The sequence below is a fragment of the Sciurus vulgaris genome (assembly GCF_902686455.1).
Source record: "Sciurus vulgaris genome assembly, chromosome: 12".
NCBI lineage: Eukaryota > Metazoa > Chordata > Mammalia > Rodentia > Sciuridae > Sciurus > Sciurus vulgaris.
Genome location: NC_136473.1, coordinates 68,850,773 through 68,870,669, shown reverse-complemented (window position 1 = coordinate 68,870,669; position 19,897 = coordinate 68,850,773). Strand labels below are relative to the sequence as shown.

General features: G+C 37.5%; 1 protein-coding gene across 1 annotated transcript in view; it reads right to left on the bottom strand.

The window, feature by feature from the left end:
* The window catches only part of USH2A (usherin), a 777,454-nt gene that overhangs the window by 345,508 nt on the left and 412,049 nt on the right, over window positions 1-19,897 (bottom strand). The window contains 1 exon segment of the mRNA XM_079107116.1: window positions 1,120-1,279. Within this exon segment, the coding sequence (XP_078963242.1) occupies window positions 1,120-1,279 (160 nt within the window).

Here is a 19,897-nt window from a genome sequence, read left to right as displayed (position 1 = left end):
GTCCCTGCCTTCTGGTTACTTACAATTTTAAATAGCTAATAATGTAAAAAAAAAATGTATGACTGAGTATTGATTTTGAATTCAAGCTGGAGAATGAAAATTGGGAAAAACAGAATATCTTACAATTTATAACATATGGGAGAGAGAATAACATAATTTTCCTGAAAAATCCAGCAATTTAACATAGCATTAACATGTTATTATTGATGTAGAGAGTTGAAGATTGGAAGGGCTGAAGCAATCAGGGAGGACTCCTTGAAGGAGGGGATATCACTGTCTATGTGCATAATTTTATACTCAATAGAGGAATTGGATTTGGATAGCTTGAAGGAAAAGCAAGGGGTATTTCAGATGAGGATCACAATACGTCAAAGAAAATGAGAAGGGCAAGTTGCAGAATGGACAGGAAATAGTTCATTTGAGAAATACTCAAGAGCAGTGGAAAGTCTTTTGGCGCAAGTAATGTGACTTGGTTTAAGAGCAACTGAAAGCCAATCTGAGAGTTGAGACATGGAACAATGGAATATAAATCTTAATGCTTTTCAGGTTGAATGAATGTCCTAATTTATTGTCTAAACTTTTTGTTCATAGCTAATAAATAAATATAAACAAGATTTAATTTGTGGTAAGAGAGGTTATTAGATTTTAGCTCAATACTACAATACACTTTATGCCTGAATTACTGATATCAGAACCTGAACATATTTGTATGTGAAATTTCCATACTGACTCCAACTACAAGGGAATAAGAAAATAAGAAGATCCTAGTTTATATGCAGAAGAAAAATATATATACATATGCTTTACAATTTCATTTACAAATCATTACAAATAATGTTCCACATATGCAAGGTTGATGGTAGACATGTAAGTGGTCAGTTTTTCCTTTATTGAAGTTTGCACAGAATCTATGTACATATGTAGTTCAGTCTGATTGCATAAAGACAAAATGGAAATTAAGATGGCAAGTGATAATCAAAGGTTCGCAGAACCACTGATCTAATCATTCCTATGCATTTAATCACAATAAAATTAATTTTATGTCACAAGCCCTTTCCCTGATTGAACTCACTGGGATTCTTTCATGAACCAGTGTGTGACAGAGACATTTCTACTTACTGTACATATATAGTTCTAGAATCTAGGAGAGTCAGAATTGGGGAATCCACACGTTCTGGTGGCAGCTCTGCTGTGTACAGTACGACCCGGGAACTGTTGGTACATCCCACATGTGTGCAAGCACTCAGTAGAAACTGGTGGGGTGTAAATACCTCTAAATCTGGGAGAAGGGGAGAAAAGATAATTTATTTACTATCATCCTTTTTATTCAGGAGATTTTGCTCTTCAACATTCCTACATCTGAGAACTGTTAAAATGAAGCTTAAAATAAGAATCCATATCCATAAAAATCAATAATACTATAATGTAGGGTGTTTTTTATTCCTTAAATATACTATAGTCATATTTAGGTGGACAAGTGTAAGTCAAACTCTTGGCTTGACTTTTTCATTTTAAGAATTTGACTATTTTCTTGAAAGTCTACAACCAGGTAAATAGTCTTCTGAGGTTAGACTTAGTTCAATGATTCTGTTATAAATGAGATATTTAAACTATTTTAAAGCATATTTGAAGACATTAGGAGTTGCTTTTGAAATGCAAATACACAGCCTGTAACAATGACTTGGAGTCTGTAATTCTGTTCGCGAGTTTCCTTTCTTCTCCTGTCTACCTAAACAACTATGATTTGACCTTCATATTGTCCAGTTTCCATGCAAATGCCTTTTTCTTTCTTGAAATGTCTCTATTACTCCCTGCTGTTACTCTGGCACAGGGTGGAGCTGTTATTCTCCTCTGACCCTCACGGTACTTTGTACATATCTTTAGCATGATGCAACACTGTGTCATCATTATTTGTTTCCATAACTATCTGATCTGTTGTACTATACATCTTCAGACAAGGAATAGGGCTATATTCACTTTGCTTCCTCAGCATGTAATATGACTGGCACATTGTAGGTTTCAAATGCATGTGTTTGGATCAATGAAGAAAGAATGGACATGATGATCCATACACAGTTGAGCTAGGTATGAAAGATGACCCCCAGAAGAGAATAGTACCCTCGTCAGAAATAATCTCTCTTTCCCCTAAAGTTCCTTAGTATTTTTTATTTGTGTCTATCTTTGGAATGGATGCCATATTCCTTGCATTAGTATAAACTAATTTTTAATTTCCTCATTCAATTCTAAAGTACCCTGAACATTTTTCTTATAATGGTATTCAATAATACAATCCAAGCACAGTCAAGTTTTCGAGGTTTAAACATCACTCATCCTTTTATACTACTCAAAGTTATCATTACTTTCTGGAATAGTTTTGAAACAAATCAGTCACAGTTTAAGTAACACATAGTCTTAATTCTCATTAACCTTGAACCATTACAATTTCCTGTTTAAAAGATTAATGAAATGCAACCTAATTCAGGCAAATAGATTTTGCATTGCACAGATAGCAAAAGTAAACTAGGAAAAGAACACTTTGATTTTCATGCAAAGTACAATCAATTGACTAAACATTTAGGTCACCAGAAAAAAAGGCAAAACAGTAACTTTATAGTAAATAGAGTTAACTTGGGGGAAAAAAGTAGTCACCAAGAAGAGACTCTTAGTGCTTTTGATTAGATCTTGTTTTCTTTACAACTTCTACACTACACATAGCCAGTGGTGCCAAATTGACGAGGGGCACCCTTAACCAATGTGAAGAGAAGACACGATGCAAGGACACTGAAGTTGGTGGTGAAGCAGTGTGGCATTGCCAGGGACTGTTGACAGATGGCTGTAACAGCTGCACCATGTGCACAGGAGTGAAACAGAACTGGTGTGCCTTCATTTAGACCAGCATTCTAAGAGGTTTCAAAGTTAAAAGTCATGAGGCAATAGATTCAGATGAAACCAAGAGCATAAATGTTGTTTACTGTGGAAAAACTTCATGCAAAGGACAACTTTCAGACAATCTTGGCCAAAATTATAAGGTGGTTATATGGTAACACAGCAGATCTGCTATTCTTCTGTTCTCTTCATTTCCTGTCCCGGATTTGTGGGAATTTGGTGATTGTGAGAGATCTCCTAGTCATGTCAGATTGTCTTGCTCAGCTGTCACTGAGGTTGGATGCTACAAAGTTCTTTCATCAGTGAGCTCCTGGAAATGGGGTAGCTTTTCCTTTCTTACATTCTAGCTTATTGAGGCAGAGACTTGGCTACCCAATGTGTAGGTGATAAAGAAGTCACACCATTCAAAGAAGGCCTGATATTTGCTGATATATGTTGCCGTGTACATCTAGGACTTAGTTATCTCTAGCTGATAAGTTGAAATGTATCAGTATCACCAAATCAGTTTCTCCATATTACAGAATGCCCTACTCTCCTTCATATTATAAACCCCATGCTTTGAAGGTAAGTTTGATCACTTAAATCCTAAATTCACCCAGGATATCTGCATGGATGGGAGTAGCTTTCTGTGGCAATTAGTTCAGGGTTTATTTTTGGCACCTGGATTTCAATGTGACAAGATGTTTTCCTGGGAAGCATCCAATTTTATGGAAACTGGGGTTGGGGGCAAACAGGGTAAGGAAGTGAGCATGCTTAGAAGGGTCACATTTGGTTGAGAGGGCTGATATGACTGGTGAGCCAGGATAGAAATTGAAAATTAGAAAATCTTATCAAAACCTCCTTTTATCATTCAGGTTAACACTTAGAATATTGTGTAGTTCATGGATGAGAAAGAGATAACATTTTAGGAGAAAGTCAGGCTTTAAACTGAACAGGTTTAAGAATATTCATGCTATATAATATAAAAAGTACTATAGAAAAGTTGGAGCAGAGTAAGAAGAATTAGGGGTACTGGGGTGATTTTAATAAATAAGGGTCAATAGAGGTCTCATTGAGAAGGTGACATTTTCAGCAAAAGCTTTACAGGGGTGAGGGTAGAAGTTGTGGGGATTCTTGGAGAGGAAAGAATACTCTAGAAGAGGGAGAAGGTATGAGCAAAAAGGATGAGATACTCATTAATTTGGTTGAGGAAGAATACGCAAGAGAAAATAAAGAATTCATATTTTAAACAAGACAAGTTGAGATGTTAAACAACCAAGTCTATTGTCAATTTTGCAATTTGAAAACAAGCTGACAATTACAGGAAGAAGCCCTGTCTTGAGAGACAATTTGGGAAGCAGTTATCCTATAGATGATTTCTAAAGTGGACAAAAATACAAATGGAGTTAGAAAAGTGAAGAGGTACAGGAACTCAAACCCTGGGTTACCATCAGAAAAGCCAAAAAGTCAATCAAGGACAAATGAAGCAATTTTGTAAAAATTACAGGTCAAATCAGAGGCAGATGACCATCAACTAACCACTGGCTTTAGCAAAATGGCAGCCTTGGTAGTTTTACACTGAAGTTTCAATGGACTTATGGGCATCAAAGCTGGACTCAAGTGGGTTTATGAGGGAACAGGAGAAGAAGAATTAGAGACATGAATATAGATAGCTTCTTTAGAAGTTTTGTTGCAGGGGAAAGCAGAGAAATAAAGCAATAGATGAAAGGTAAAATAACAAAAATAATTTAAACGAGAGAAAAAGTAAACTATATACTAATGGGAATGATCTAATAGAAAAACAATTTGTTAATGGATGAAAGGAGAGGATTTTTGGAGGTTTGTTTTTAAATATGTAAAAGAATTGAATAGAGTACAAAAGTAAGAGGAGTTGCACAAAGTAGGAACAGACACAATCCACAATAACAGGAGAGGAACCCAGACCATGTGGGTGCCAATGCTGGTAGATGGATTGATGGGGTCGGGGAGTCTTCTTATTACTTCAAGCAAGAAAAAGTGAAGACTGATGTAATCCTACAATCAGAAAAATGAGATATGACACTCCATTTGTGTATGATCTATTGAAATGTACAGTCTACTGTTATGCAGTCTACTGTTATGTACAACAAATTAGAACCAAAAAAATAAACAAAAGGAAGCAAGACCATCAACCAAGAGTAAGCTTTTGATTCTCTGGAGTAATACCCTGTCATGGCCTCTTACTGCTCTTGGAATGAAATTTAATAAGTCAATGAGATCCTATTTGAGTAAACACCTGACTTCTTCTTATTCCCTCTACACACTAGGCATATTTCTGTTCCTCTAAAATTACAAATTCACACTTCCAGGTCCTTGAAGGTGCTACTCCTTCCAACTGAACTTGATTTTCTCCTTTGTGCTTGGATGACTTCTCATCCAAAAGGCTGACTCCACTCTGAGTGGTCTTCCTTGACAGTTCAACAACAAATTCACCCTTTTCCTTAGGTTTTCCCTGATATATCATCTTGTCTCATTCCTATTGTAATTACCAAAACAAGTCAGAAGTTGCCTTATCATTTATTTATTGACTTTTTATCCCTCCCAGGAAAATGGAAATCTTTTGAGTGCAAGAAGATATTCTCTCTCAAGTTCACCACATTTTCTCCAGAATTGACATGACGAGTGATTTGAATAGTTTTACTTGTTGAATAAATGGATGGGCAAGACCAGAGGGAGACCCCGATGGCCCTTATTCAGATTGACATTGTTTTTCCCTCATAAATATAGTAATGTTGAAGAATGTCTAAAAAACTATAAGACTCTAATGAAAACAACTGTCAGGTCAATGGAAGGGTCTGCAGTTAAAAAATAAAGGAGGTAAAATTGTACCTATCTGAACACCAAAACATAATTATCAAGTTCTAGTGATTCATATAAAACCAGGAGATAGAGGGTGAACAAAATGTTAACTGTTTTGGAGCTAGGGCATATAGATAATTTAGTTTGGAGGATGGTTATATATATTTTTCAAATGTATAATAAACTTAGATAACATAAATGGGAGAAAAAGCCATAGTTTATTAATATCAATTCAGTTTTGAAAATATATGCCCAAACCTACTTAACGGCCGCCCTATTATACCTCCGATGTCACACTGATCCTTTCCTCAGTGACTTCAGCGTTGGCTCAGTTCTCTTTTCAATCATAATTCCTTTCTTGGCAACTCCAATATCCTCAGTAATGACTCATCTCTGAATCTGGCTTTGCTTTAACTTCCTCAAAGGCAATGCCCTTCACCTCTACTTCATTTATTCAACTTTGAGCATAGTTACACCCAATACTTGATCATGTTTGGAACTATTTTCAATGCTCTAAATTTAAAATCTACTCTGTAGCCAGAAATGGGTCACTTTCTAAAAGTCACATTGATGATTTACTTGCCACCATTCCTTTACCACCACACAAATGCCAGTCTCTTAGTACCTTCTTATTCCCAGAATATTTGCTATGTCGTGTTTTCCTTGCTGTGCTATTTGATGACCTATGGGCCCTTTGGTTCTTCATCTCCCTAGCCCTTGCCTATGACTGCTATCTTCATTCCTAGCTCTGGGTAAATCTCATCATTTTAATGTGTGTAATACTTCGCATACTAGTAAGAAGTATCTGAGAGATCACTGAATGTTCTGAAAGAGGTTACTATAATTTTAGGTTTGCCAGTTTGAACTGGGCCCTTGGGACTCTGCAGCAGTAACTATCTTGTTTCCTTGTTTATTTCTCTATTGCACTAGTCTTTTTTCCTCCTGCTCTCATGATTTGGCCAATTATCTTGAGAATCCTAGTGTGTCTAAAATTGGAGGTATAGCTCCTTCCTCTGAACTCCTATAATACTTCCTAGATGTGCCATGGGAACTGAGTTCAATATGGTAGCCATGTTGTGATCCTCTCTCGCTCATTTATTTCTTATCTAAATTTCCCTAAAATTAAATTGTTTATTTGCTAAATTAAATTATAAATTCAAAATTTAACCATAAGATTGTAATTAACTACAAAGCAGAATGTAACTGGTCATGAGACAAACACAGCAAGAAAAAAAATCTCTGGACAGAGTCACTGAGGGAACTAAGAGAGCAAGGACTGACAGCTTGTTCAGATACAATGTTTGGGAGAAACAGGAAGTGAGTAGTCTTCTACTCTCCATTTCAGAGTTCCCAGAGTGAAAAAGACAGAAAGGAGAATAGAATGTAGGAAACCTCAGTAGGGAAGGTTGTTGGCCCCTGTCTCCAAGGTAGAATCAGTGATCAGGGCCAACAGTTAAGCAAAATATAAGACCAAGGTGTCTGCAGGTAGGCAGGGCCACAGGAAAAGATTTCAGTTTCCTAGGTGTACTATAGAAGCAATGGCAATATCTGCTGGATTTAATGGAGCTGTTTCTCTAGAGATTCCTTTGCTCAGAGGCAGAAGGCACCATGGATGGCCAAGTTCCAAGTGCTGAGAAACTCATGTAAGAACCTGGATGCACTTACAAAATCAGGGGAGGGGATCCCAAAGTAACTCTAAGGGGATCCCAAAGTACCACTAAGTACATACTACTAAGTACTATGGGAATGATGTCTCAGAGCAGGTTGTGTTATAGAAATAAAGACATAAATGTACATACATGGAGATAGAAACATGGGTACATGTCTTAAAGATTGAGATTTTATAAATGCTGCATGCTCAACCAGTGCCTCATCCTACTTATGATGACCACTGGCATGAAAAAAAAGATTTTCAGGACCTGTGCAGAATTAATGTTTTTCTTTTCTTTTCTTTTTTTTTTTTTTTGTCCAGTTAAGTTAATTCACAAAAGAAAGTAAGTTGTTAGGACACATTTTTGGTTTGGGAAACTGGCTACTAAGCTGTTGCTACAATAGAGAATTGGGAATTCTCTTAGTCTGAAAATCTGAAAACTATAAATTCAATAATAGAAAGATGGTCAGTTTGATCAAATAGCTTTTTTGACTTCCAACTCAAAACAATTATGCTTGTATTGTTCATCTGGAAGTGAATTGTTCAAGGTATATTTCCATAAGAAGATGAAGTAACACCAGTGTTCCTTGAATCACAAGATATGGGGAGAAAAAAAAAAAAGAGTGAGAAGGATAGATTCTGATTTGATTCATGGTAGAGAAAGACACTCAGATAGTCCACCAGAAATCCTTGGTGATATGGAAGGAGGTGATTAAGAAAAATGAAAGGAAAATTAGAAGAGAAATGAAAGGAGATGGCACCAGGTGGGAGGAAAGAAGTAACTGTATGAAAAAGGAACAGATGTTTTGTTTTGTTTATTTTTTCAAAAATAATTAATTTAAAAAGTGCAAAAGAAGGTTACAGGGAAACAATGTGAAGGAATTCTGGGGACTGAAGCCATATACAAAGCTAACAACTTAAAATTTAAAGCAAAGAGGACTATAATGACAACTCCCTCCTCTTGGTTAACTGCAACTGATTTGTCTCTGCAGATGTGATTAGGCCCTTCAAGGGCAATGTAGTGGATCAATGGACTCAAACAATTGCAGGTATGTACACAAATGTGAGTCAAGTAAATGGAGGGTGGGGAACCCTGAAAACATAAGGCCACTGTTTGTCAGAGCCCCTTAGCAACAACATCTTGTTTTCCATTTGCTTGATTGCATCATTTGCATAAGATCAAACACAGGGAGTTGTGGACAGGGAAAAACAGATCACTCTAATATGCATTAGAAATGGATCCACAGGCATTATCCTCAGACGTGTTACAAGGAAATGCATCCCAGTGCATGGAAACCTCACCGATTACTGTCAAGCAAACTATAATTTACAATACTGGCCATGAATTATATGCTATTTTACAATTGATTTCATGCTGTTGTTCAGAGAATTTCATTGATCTCAATTTACAAAATGAACCAATAAGTAGGCAATGATTTTCTTTTAACTCCTGGTATAAACTGAGGAATTTATATCTTCTTATTTGTTTCTCCCATTAGAAAATTAAGAAGAAGTCCTTGCTTTTTTATAAGGTAATGCATGTTATCCAGTTCTGTTTCTGATAGCTTCCTAATATTTCATAAGTGAAAGACACAGCTTTTTCCTGGTTTTTTTTTTTTTTTTTTTTTTTTCTCCTTTCTGAGTGTCCTTCCCATAATTAATCACTTGGAAGTTTAAAAGTCCAGGAACACACTACACAGTCACTGGCCACATCTTGTCATTTGGTATTCCAATCTGAGAACTACTGTAGGAGGTTCAGTGAGAACTCCTCTTAGGGAGCAGGCGTAAGAGGCTGTGTTTTCCATAGATGCTGGAAAGCCATAAGCTACGCCAGAGTGCACGTGGAATGTCAGGTTGCATTCATCTCTGCCATTGTGCAGCTAGCCCTGGCTCTACAATTGCTTGCTCAGCCTTTTGATTCCAGAAAAATCAGACTCTGACCTTATAATTAATAAAGACCGAGGTTTTATTTAGCTTGAACATCCTTGCTCTTTGCTTCTTATGGAAACCTTAACTTGGCAATGTGCTTTTCTTTGACCAGGTGAGAAATTAACCATCACCAAGATCCACTCCTGTACTTTGAAACTAATTTGCAGAGCTGAAATCACTTTGCCTTGATATGGACTCAAATAAAACTGTATCTTAATTACATTCATAAACAAATTCTTCTAGACATGCTTATGTTTTCTACCTCATCAGAGAAATCCATACCCCTCCCCTTTATCAAAACCCTTTTCAACATGTATATTATCTATCTTCTGATTCTCCTCAACATGTACATAGTTTGCACTGTACTGAGTTGCCCTTTCAATAAATCTCCCTTGTAAGTTTCCTTAGACAAGTCATAATCCATGGTGTTATGAACCCTTGAGAACAAGGATGCATCTTCTTCTAGGCATCCCTCATGATTCCTAGTACTTTGGAAACTCCTGATGTTTGAACAGTGAAACCTTAATTGCAATGATGAAAGTGGAAATAAGAAGAGGAGCTGATCCCTCCATCATGGTAACAGGAGGTGACAGGTGGTGGGACAACCTTGCCTACTGGGAGCTATCAGTCTGTAATTTTGGGGGACACCCCATTACTGTTGAAAGAATGGACATTTTTTTAAGCTGTTTTATCTCAACTCCCTAAGGTCTCCCTCCCAGTAATGGGAACAAAGCCCTTAAAGCTGTTCCAGGAAACAGCCCCAAACAGAGAGTAAAAGAGTAAATTGAGCCAGGTAGCCAGATAGTGCTCAGACAGTAAGATCACCAGAAACTATTGACCAGAATCTACGCCCTGTTGTAAAACATTGTGAAACATGTTGTATGTTATCAGCCAACTCAGACCCCCTTTGGAATTTCCCGGCGGCTTTGTTCCCCCCTTTTTTCCCTTTCATGTGCGACCCCTCCCGATGTGTGGTTTCTGCCTTTATAAACTTGTAAGATTTTCTGCTAGGGACTGGACTCCTCGACTCCTGGATGAGTCACGAGTTGGGTCCCAGCGCGCTGGAATAAACGCCTCTTGCGGTTTGCATCAAGTGACGCCTCCTGAGGTTGATTGGGGTTGCCGTCGATCCGTGGGACAGAGTTGGGGTTTCCTTTTAGGGGGTCTTACACTGTCAACCGTAATAACAAGGGAGGCTGCTACCTCATTTCTCTTCTTTTTTTCTTCGACTGGTTAGAACAAGAATCTTCCATAAAAAAATCTCTTCAGGCCAACAATGTTCTCAGTCAGTTGTCTTCCAGTCTGGCTTCCTGAACATTCCTAATATTCTATTCCTAAAAAATTATGGTATATTGAACAGAAGATTGTTTTCCTGGATACTTTAGTAATGTAAAACTAAAGTAGTTGCTAGCCCCATCTCTCTCTCCACACACAGAAACATCTTACCCATTCTACTACCTTGCTGTACACAAGAAGAGATACAAAATTAGGGAGTCAGTAGTTGTCTCTCAGTTTTCATCAGTACCTTCTGCTCACAAACCACAAGGAGGAAACTGAGATAATTTTTCAGGGTTATTATCTGAACAAAATTATCTAACTTGAATCTTTCAAAAAAGAAAGTTTTCCTTCCCGGTTGAGGTTGATGTTTATTACTGTGTTTTTGTTTTTGTTTTTGTTTTTTGTAGTGTGGAGGATTGAACACAGGGCTGACCACTGCATTATACCACCAGTCGTACTATCATAAGCTTTAACAAACTTATGAGTCCATTAATATTTTGCAAGAAAATACTCATATGAGAAACTGTTAAGCAACTGGAGTTAATAATGAGACATAGGGAGAATAGCATCTGGCTACCTGGGGCAGGAAAAGAATCCATTTATGAATCATTATTCCAAATAAAATATGATAGTAAAGGTAAAATGCTGTGGATTCAGCAATAATAATGACTATAACATTGACTACCACCTACTATTTGCCAGATATCCTTAAGAACTCTGTCAGCTTGGTAAAGTTATCACCTGAGAATGGTTTTCAACGAAGACCCATAATCAATCCCTAAATGTTAATTTAATACTTATTCTGACCTAGCTTTACTCTTAGCATTCTATGGCATAAGAAAGTAATAGGATCTGCCCTCAAGAGCCACAGTATCACTTTTGTGTGGCAAGCATACATATTACTTTCTTTCTTTTTTTACTTTTTAAAATTTTTTGGGTAAACTATATGCCACCCTTAAGATGGAAATCAAATGTCATCTCCTATATGAAGCCTTCTCATGTTCTTCCAGTTTGAATTAATTACTCTTTCCTTTTTCAGTAATATCATTTTTTCCTACTATAATACCTAATATGGATTTATGGTTTTGGCGTTATTCCTTCTCTTCTTCATTTCCTTAACAAACACTCAGAAGTAAAATTTCCAAGTCAAGGAGGGATTATCTGGGGTCATTTCAAGGGGACAATTGCAAATGTAAATGAAATTAGAAGAGAAATATGGAAAGGACTGTTTATAGTATGTGAGAGAGAGTTCGGGGAATATTCAAGAATAATAACACACTAATGACTGAAGACTGGCTGAATCACTTGTCACCTTAGCTCTGAGGCCTTCACCAAACTGGGAAGAGAGCTGCAGCAAAGGAAGGGGCTTCCCTTTCAGGGCAGGGACACAGACACTGCCCATCTGAAGCTTGCTGGCACAGAGCTCAGAGAGTAAGTGACTAACCTCACTGCTTCCTGCCTGCTCATCTCCTTACTGTGCCTCCAGTTGGTGGAACCCAGAGAACCCAGAGGTAGAAGAGAGTAGAGAGCACATCTAGATGAGGAAATAGAGAACTATCACAATACAAATAATGCACATTTAGAAACAATTTTCACTCATATCAGCATTGTAGGAAAGAGCTCTTTCCCCAATTCTTTTGTCAATATGGAGATATATGAGTTTTAAAAATGTTTACAAAATTGATAAATGTTAAGTAGCATCTCATTTATTATTTGCTATTCCCTTTACATATTCATTCTTTTTTTAATTGTAAACAAATGGGATACAGTTTGATTCTCTGTACATGGACTAAAGGCATACCATTCCTGTAATCATAAATTTACACAGGGCAATGTTGTTTGATTCATTCTGCCATTTTCCCCCTTCCCACCCACCCCACCCACCCCTCTTTCCCTCTATACAGTCCTTCCTTCCTCCGTTCTTGCCCCCCTCCCTAACCCTAAACCTAACCCTAACCCTAACGCTAACCCCTCTCACCCCCCATTATATGTCATCATCCACTTATCAGTGAGATCATTCATCCTTTGGTTTTTTGAGATTGGCTTATCTCAGCATGATATCCTCCAATTTCATCCATTTGCCTGCAAAAGTCATAATTTTATCATTCTTTATGGTGGAATAATATTCCATTGTATATATATATGCCACAGTTTCTTTATCCATTCATTAATTGAAGGACATCTAGGTTGGTTCCACAATCTGGTTATGGTGAATTGAGCAGCTATGAACATTGATGTGGCTGTATCTCTGTAGTATGCTGATTTTAAGTCCTTTGGGTATAGGCCAAGGAGTGGGATAGCTGGGTCAAATGGTGGTTCCATTCCAAGTTTTCTGAGGAATCTCCATACTGCTTTCCAGAGTGACTGCACTAATTTGCAACCCCACCAGCAATGCATGAGGGTACCTTTTCCCCCAGATCCTCGCCAACACCAGTTGTTGCTTGTGTTCTTGATAATCACCATTCTAATTGGGGTGAGATGGAATCTTAGGGTGGTTTTGATTTGCATTTCTCTAATTACTAGAGATGTTGAACATTTTTTCATATATCTGTTGATTGCTTGTACATCTTCTTCTGTGAAGTGTCTGTTCATTTCCTTAGCCCATTTGTTGATTGGTTTATTTGTATTCTTGGTGTAGAGTTTTTTGAGTTCTTTATATATTCTGGAAATTAGCGCCCTATCTGTAGTACGTGGCAAAGATTTTCTCCCACTCTGTAGGCTCTCTCTTCACATTACTGATAGTTTCCTTTGCTGAGAGGAAGCTTTTTAGTTTGAATCTATCCCAGTTGTTGATTCTTGCTTTTATTTCTTGTGCTATGGGAGTCCTGTTAAGGAAGTCTGATCCTAAGCCAACAAGTTGAAGGTTTGGACCTACTTTTTCTTCTATAAGATGCAGGGTGTCTGGTCTGATTCCGAGGTCCTTGATCCATTTTGAGTTGAGTTTTGTGCAGGGTGAGAGATAGGGGTTTAATTTCATTCTGTTGCATATGGTTTTCCAGTTTTCCCAGCACCATTTGTTGAAGAGGCTATCTTTTCTCCCTTGCATATCTTTGGCCCCTTTGTCTAGTATGAGAAAATTGTATTTATTTGGGTTTATGTCCATGTCCTTTATTCTGTACCATTGATCTACCTGTCTATTTTGGTACCAATACCATGCCATTTTTGTTACTATTGCTTTGTAGTAGAGTTGAAGATCTGGTATTGTGATACCCCCTGTTTCGCTCTTTCTGCTGAGGATTGCTTTAGCTATTCTGGGTTTCTTATTCTTCCAGATGAATTTCATGATTGCTTGCTCTATTTCTGTAAGGTACGTCATTGGGATTTTAATTGGGATTGCATTGAATCTGTATAGCATTTTTGGTAGTATGGCCATTTTGACAATATTAATTCTGCCTATCCAAGAACATGGGAGATCTTTCCATCTTCTAAGGTTTTCTTTAATTTCTTTCTTTAGTGTTCTGTAGTTCTCATTGTAGAGGTCTTTCACCTCTTTTGTGAGATTGATTCCCAGGTATTTTATTTTCTTCGAGGCTATTGTGAATGGGGTAGATTTCCTAACTTCTCTTTCTGAAGATTCATCACTTATGTATAAAAATGCATTGGATTTATTGTCTCGTCTAGTGAGTACAATGAAGACTCGGCTCTCAGATGAAGTTTTAAGGTCTTTATTTTTATGGGAGAGCTTCTGAGCCGAGTGCCTGGTTCTTCTTCCTCCACCGCCACCATCTTCTTCTTCTTCTTCTTCTCGCCACGCAGCTCTCTCTCTTCTTCTTCTCTCTCGTGCAGCTGCTGCTGCTCTCCACCGCGAAAAGTACGCAGCTTTATGGGATGTAACAGCCAATCACCTAACGGGTCAGGCATTTGGCTCGTGGACACTTAATGGTGGGTAATGAGGACATGAACTGATCACAAGCTAAGCGCAGACGTGGAGGAGATCAGTCAGCCAATAGAAAGCATTTCCTTAAAGTTGTTTTTCTTCGCGATTGGGCTTCTTGGCGCCATCTTAGGGCAAAGCCAGCTACCACTGCGGGTCCTACAGGGCAGCGGCCTCCAGCATTTATGAGCATTGATCTTGTAACTGCTACTTTACTGAATTCACTTATGAGTTCTAAAAGTTTCCTGGTGAAATTTCCAGGTTCCTCTAAATATATAATCATGTCATCAGCGAACAGGGATAGTTTGAGTTCTTCTTTTTCTATTTGTATCCCTTTAGTTTCTTTGGTGTGTCTAATTGCTCTGGCTAGAGTTTCAAGGACGATGTTGAATAGAAGTGGTGAAAGAGGGCATCCTGCCTTGTTTCAGTTTTTAGGGGGAATGCTTTCAGTTTTTCACCATTTAGAATGATATTGGCCCTGGGCTTAGTGTAGATGGCCTTTACAATATTAAGGAATGTTCCCAGTATCCCTATTTTTTCTAGTGTTTTGAGCATGAAGGGATGCTGTATTTTATTGAATGCTTTTTTGCATCTATTGAAATAATCATGTGATTCTTGGCTTTAAGTCTATTGATATGGTGAATGACATTTATTGATTTCCGGATGTTGAACCAACCTTACATCCCTGGGATGAAACCCACTTGATCGTGGTACACTATCTTTTTAATATATTTTTGTATGCGATTTGCTAAAATTTTGTTGAGAATTTTTGCATCAATGTTCATTAAGGATATTGGTCTGAAATTTTCTTTCCTCAATGTGTCTCTGTCTGGTTTAGGTATCAGGGTGATATTGGCTTCATAGAATGAGTTTGGGAGGGTTCCCTCCTCTTCTATTTCATGGAATACTTTAAGGAGTATTGGAATGAGCTCTTCTTAAAGGTTTTGTAGAACTCGGCTGAGAACCCATCTGGTCCCAGACTTTTCTTTGTTGGTAGGCTTTTGATGACCTCTTCTATTTCATTGCTTGAAATTGATTTATTTAAGTTGTGTATGTCCTCCTTGTTCAGTTTAGGAAATTCATATGTCTCTAGAAACTTGTTAATGTCTTCGAGGTTTCATGTTTTGTTGGAGTATAGATTTTCAAAATAGCTTCTAATTATGTTTTGTATTTCACTCGTGTGTGTTGTGATATCTCCTTGTTCATTCAAAATTTTAGTAATTTGAGTTTTCTCACTCTTTCTCTTTGTTAGTGTGGCTAAGGGTTTATCAATTTTGTTTATTTTTTCAAAGAACCAACTATTTATTTTGTTAATTTTTCCGATTGTTTCTTTTGTTTCAATTTTGTTGATTTTGGCTCTGATTTTAACTATTTCCTGTCTTCTACTACTTTTAGTGTTGGTCTGCTCTTCTTTTTCTAGGGCCTTGAACTGTAGTGTTAGGTCATTTATTTGTTGACTTTTTCTTCTTTTGTTGAATGAGCCCCATGAAATAAATCTTCCTCTAAATACTGCTTTCATAGTGTCCCAGAGATTTTGATATGATGTGTTTTTGTTCTCGTTTACTTCTAAGAATTTTTTTATTTCCCTCCTGATGTCTTCTGTTATCTGTTCTTCATATAATAGCATATTATTTAATCTCCAGGTATTGGAGAAGTTTCTGTTTTTTATTCTGTCATTTATTTCTAACTTCAATCCATTATGATCTGATAGAGTACAAGGTAGTATCTCTATCTTCTTGTATTTGCTAACAGTATCTTTGTGGCATAAGACATGGTCTATTTTAGAGAAGGTCCATGTGCTGCTGAGAAGAAAGTGTATTTGTTCTTTGTTGGATGGTATATTCTACAGAAGTTGGTTAAGTCCAAATTGTTGATTGTGTTATTGAGATCTATGGTTTTTTTATTCAATTTTTTTTCGGAGGATGAGTGGTGAGTAGTGTGTTAAAATCACCTAGTATTATTGTGTTGTGGTCTATTTGTTTTCTGGAATTGAGAAGGATTTGTTTGATGTACATGGATGAGCCAATGTTTGGGGCATAGATATTTATGATTGTTATGTCTTGTTGATTTATGCTTCCCTTCTTTATCCCTTCTGACTAGTTTTGGCTTGAAGTCCACATTATCTGATATGAGGATGGATACTCCAGCTTTTTTGCTGTGTCCATGTGCATGGTATGGTTTTTCCCATCCTTTCATCTTTAGTCTATGGGTATCTCTTTCTATGTGATGAGTCTCTTGCAGGCAGCATATTGTTGGATTTTTCTTTTTAATCCATTCTGCCAGTCTATGTCTTTTGATTGATGAGTTCAGGCCATTAACATTCAGGGTTATTATTGTGATATGATTTGTATTCCCAGTCATTTGACTCATTTTTGTTTTTTGACATGATTTGGTTTCTCCTTTAGTTGGCTATTCCTTTAGGCTAGTTCCTCCCGTTGCTGATTTACATCGTTGTTTTTCATCTCTTCCTCATGGAATAGTTTGCTGAGAATGTTCTGTAATGCCAGCTTTCTTTTTGTGCATTCTTTTAGCTTTTGTTTTTCATGGAAGGATTTTATTTCGTTGTCAAATCTGAAAGTAAGTTTTGCTGGGTATAAGATTCTTGGTTGGCATCCGTTTTCTTTCAAGGCTTGGTAAATGTTGTTCCAGGCCTTTCTAGCTTTTAGGGTCTGGACTGAAAAATCTGCTGATATTCTTGTTGGTTTCTCTCTGAATGTAATTTGATTCTTTTCTCTCGCGGCCTTTAAAATTCTGTCTTTATTTTGTATGTTAGGTATTTTCATAATAATGTGCGTTGGTGTGGGTCTGTTGTAATTTTGTATATTTGGAGTCCTATACAGCCTCTTGTATCTCGTTTTCCATTTCATTCTTCAGATTTGGGAAATTTTCTGATATTCTTTCATTGAATAGATTGTTCATTTCTTTGGTTTGTTTCTCTAAGCCTTCCTCAATCCCAATAATTCTTAAAATTTGGCCTTTTCATGACATCCCATAATTCTTGTAGATTCTGTTCATGATTTCTTACCATCTTTCCTGTTTGGTCAACTTTGGTTTCAAGATTAAATATTTTGTCTTCAATGTCTGAGGTTCTGTTTTCCAGGTGTTCTATCCTATTGGGTTATTCTTTCTATGGAGTTTTTAACTTGGTTTATTGTTTCCTTCATTTCAAGGATTTCTGTTTGTTTTTTTTTTTTTCAGTATCTCTGCTTATTGAAATGATTTCTTGCTTCCCATATTTGCTCTTTTAACTGTTGATTGGTGTGATCATTTAATGCCTGCATATGCTCTTTCATCTCCTCCTTCAATGCCTGCATTTGCTCTTTCATCTCCTCGTTTGCTTCCCTGATTGTTTTAATTATGTACATTCTGAACTCCCTTTCTGACATTTCTTCTGCTGTGCTGTCATTGGGTTTTATTGATATAGTATCTAGGTTTGTTTGGGACATTTTCTTCCCTTGTTTTCTCATATTGGTCAGATATCAGTGGGACTCTGAGATATTGCAGATTTCCTCTCTGGCTTATAATGTCCCTGTAGATTTCCAGTATATCACCTCCTAGCCTTCAGTAGCCTGAAGTCTTGGAGGAACTTGATAATGCAGTGCTTCTGAAGAAAACTGTCCCTAGCCCCCTACTGGTTCCAGGACTGGGGGCTGGTTCTGTGTGGAAAGGCTCTCACTGGGCGGATGCTTCAAGAAGCTGGCTGTGGAAGGAGCCTGCCACCGGAGGGAGCAGGGCTGCTTGGGGAAGTCTCTGGCTGCCCTGCCCTGGTCCCAGAAGCCACCTGCGGGCCAGGGCCCGCCGCTGGGTCGCTGGGTCCGGGGCTTGGAGCTGGCTCTGTGCGGAAAGGCTCTCACTGGGCGGCCTGCTCCGAGAAGCTGGCTGTGGAAGGAGCCTGTTGCCAGAGGAAGCAGGGCTGCTTGGAAGACTCTAGCCACCCTGCCCTGCTCAAGAAGCTGCCCCTGTCTGGGCCTGCCACCTGGGCCAAGCTTCACCTGGTGGGAGAGACTCACCCTGCGGCTCTATGTTAGTCCGAGTCTCTCATTGCCTCCCCTTCTTGAACCCTGGGTTCTGGAGTGACAGGAGATGCAGTCACCCTCTAGTCCGCCATCTTGGATCCTCCATATTCCATGTTCATTCTTTGAGAAGTGTCTGTTTATCTAATTGACCCATATCTAGTGAAGTGTTGTTCTTTTTCTGTTAATAACTCAGTTTTTTTTTGATGTAGCACCTAGAACAGTATTATTTGCTTATTAAGTCATCAATTAATACTTATAAAATAAGTATACTGTAAAATATTTTAATCTACTTTGTCATTTGTAATTTTGGTAATTGTTCTTTGAGGGGTTGCTTGTTTTGGGTTTTCTGGTTGTTTTTACTATATTGACAGTGCAAATCTTTCCACATTTTAATATGGCCATATTTTCCTTAACATTTCCAGAAAGAGAATTTTATCTGGCTGAATCAATATAAAAAACTTTACAAAGAGGATAACATTTAAATTGCAAATTGTTGTGGTTTTTAAAATGGAGAGACAGATAGGAAAGACATTCTGAATGAGAAGACCTGGCAAAGTGCAAAAAAATTTACCACAAGCTCAGAGACAAATGTTTGGATTAGTTCAACATAGTTCAGTTTTAGCTGGTACACAGGACATGTGAAAATGGAAGTAGAGCTATAAATACAGTTTCGGAACTGCTTAAGAAGACCACTGGATGCTAGGCTGATAGTTGTAGAGATGAGTGCAATGGATGTTAATTATGGGGTAGAGAGTTACAAAAGCTTTTCATCACCCTGATTCTGCCATTACTTGTTTGTGAACCATTGATTTTATTGAATCTTGGTTTCTTCATCTGGAAAAAGACAATTCTGCATTAGATACTCTCTAAACATAAACTCTCTACTGTATGTTTTCCAGAAAACTTGACATTCAGTAGGAAAAAAAAAAAAGTTCACATCTTAGATATTTCCTTTCATAGTTAAAAAGACTAGAAGAGAATCATTGTTTAATTAATCATAAAGTGGCCAGGTAATTTAATTTGGAATGATATGCTGAGCAAGTTGTCCCTGATACCTCTGCATATAAGAAGAGAGTGTTTAAAATGAACTCAATGGATCCCAGAAGGTAAATTGTAAAGTTAAGGTATAATGAGATATCCTATCAGAATTATGGTTCTACATCTACTCACAAAATACAATGCAACACATGCAACTACTGCATTTTAAAAAGCCGATGAATCTTCAATGCCACAGTGTAAATTAATAACCAGAAATATTTTGTCCCATTATAAGATTTTTACTGGACTATCTATCCTTGAACCACTTCCCTAGAAACATAGATCTATCTCTTTAAAGACAGTAACATTCAAAGAACATTCTGTTGACATTCCCTTAGATAAAACCACTTGCATTATAAGTGTTTACTCTATGACAGTGTCTAACTTTTCATTACTGAATTAATATTC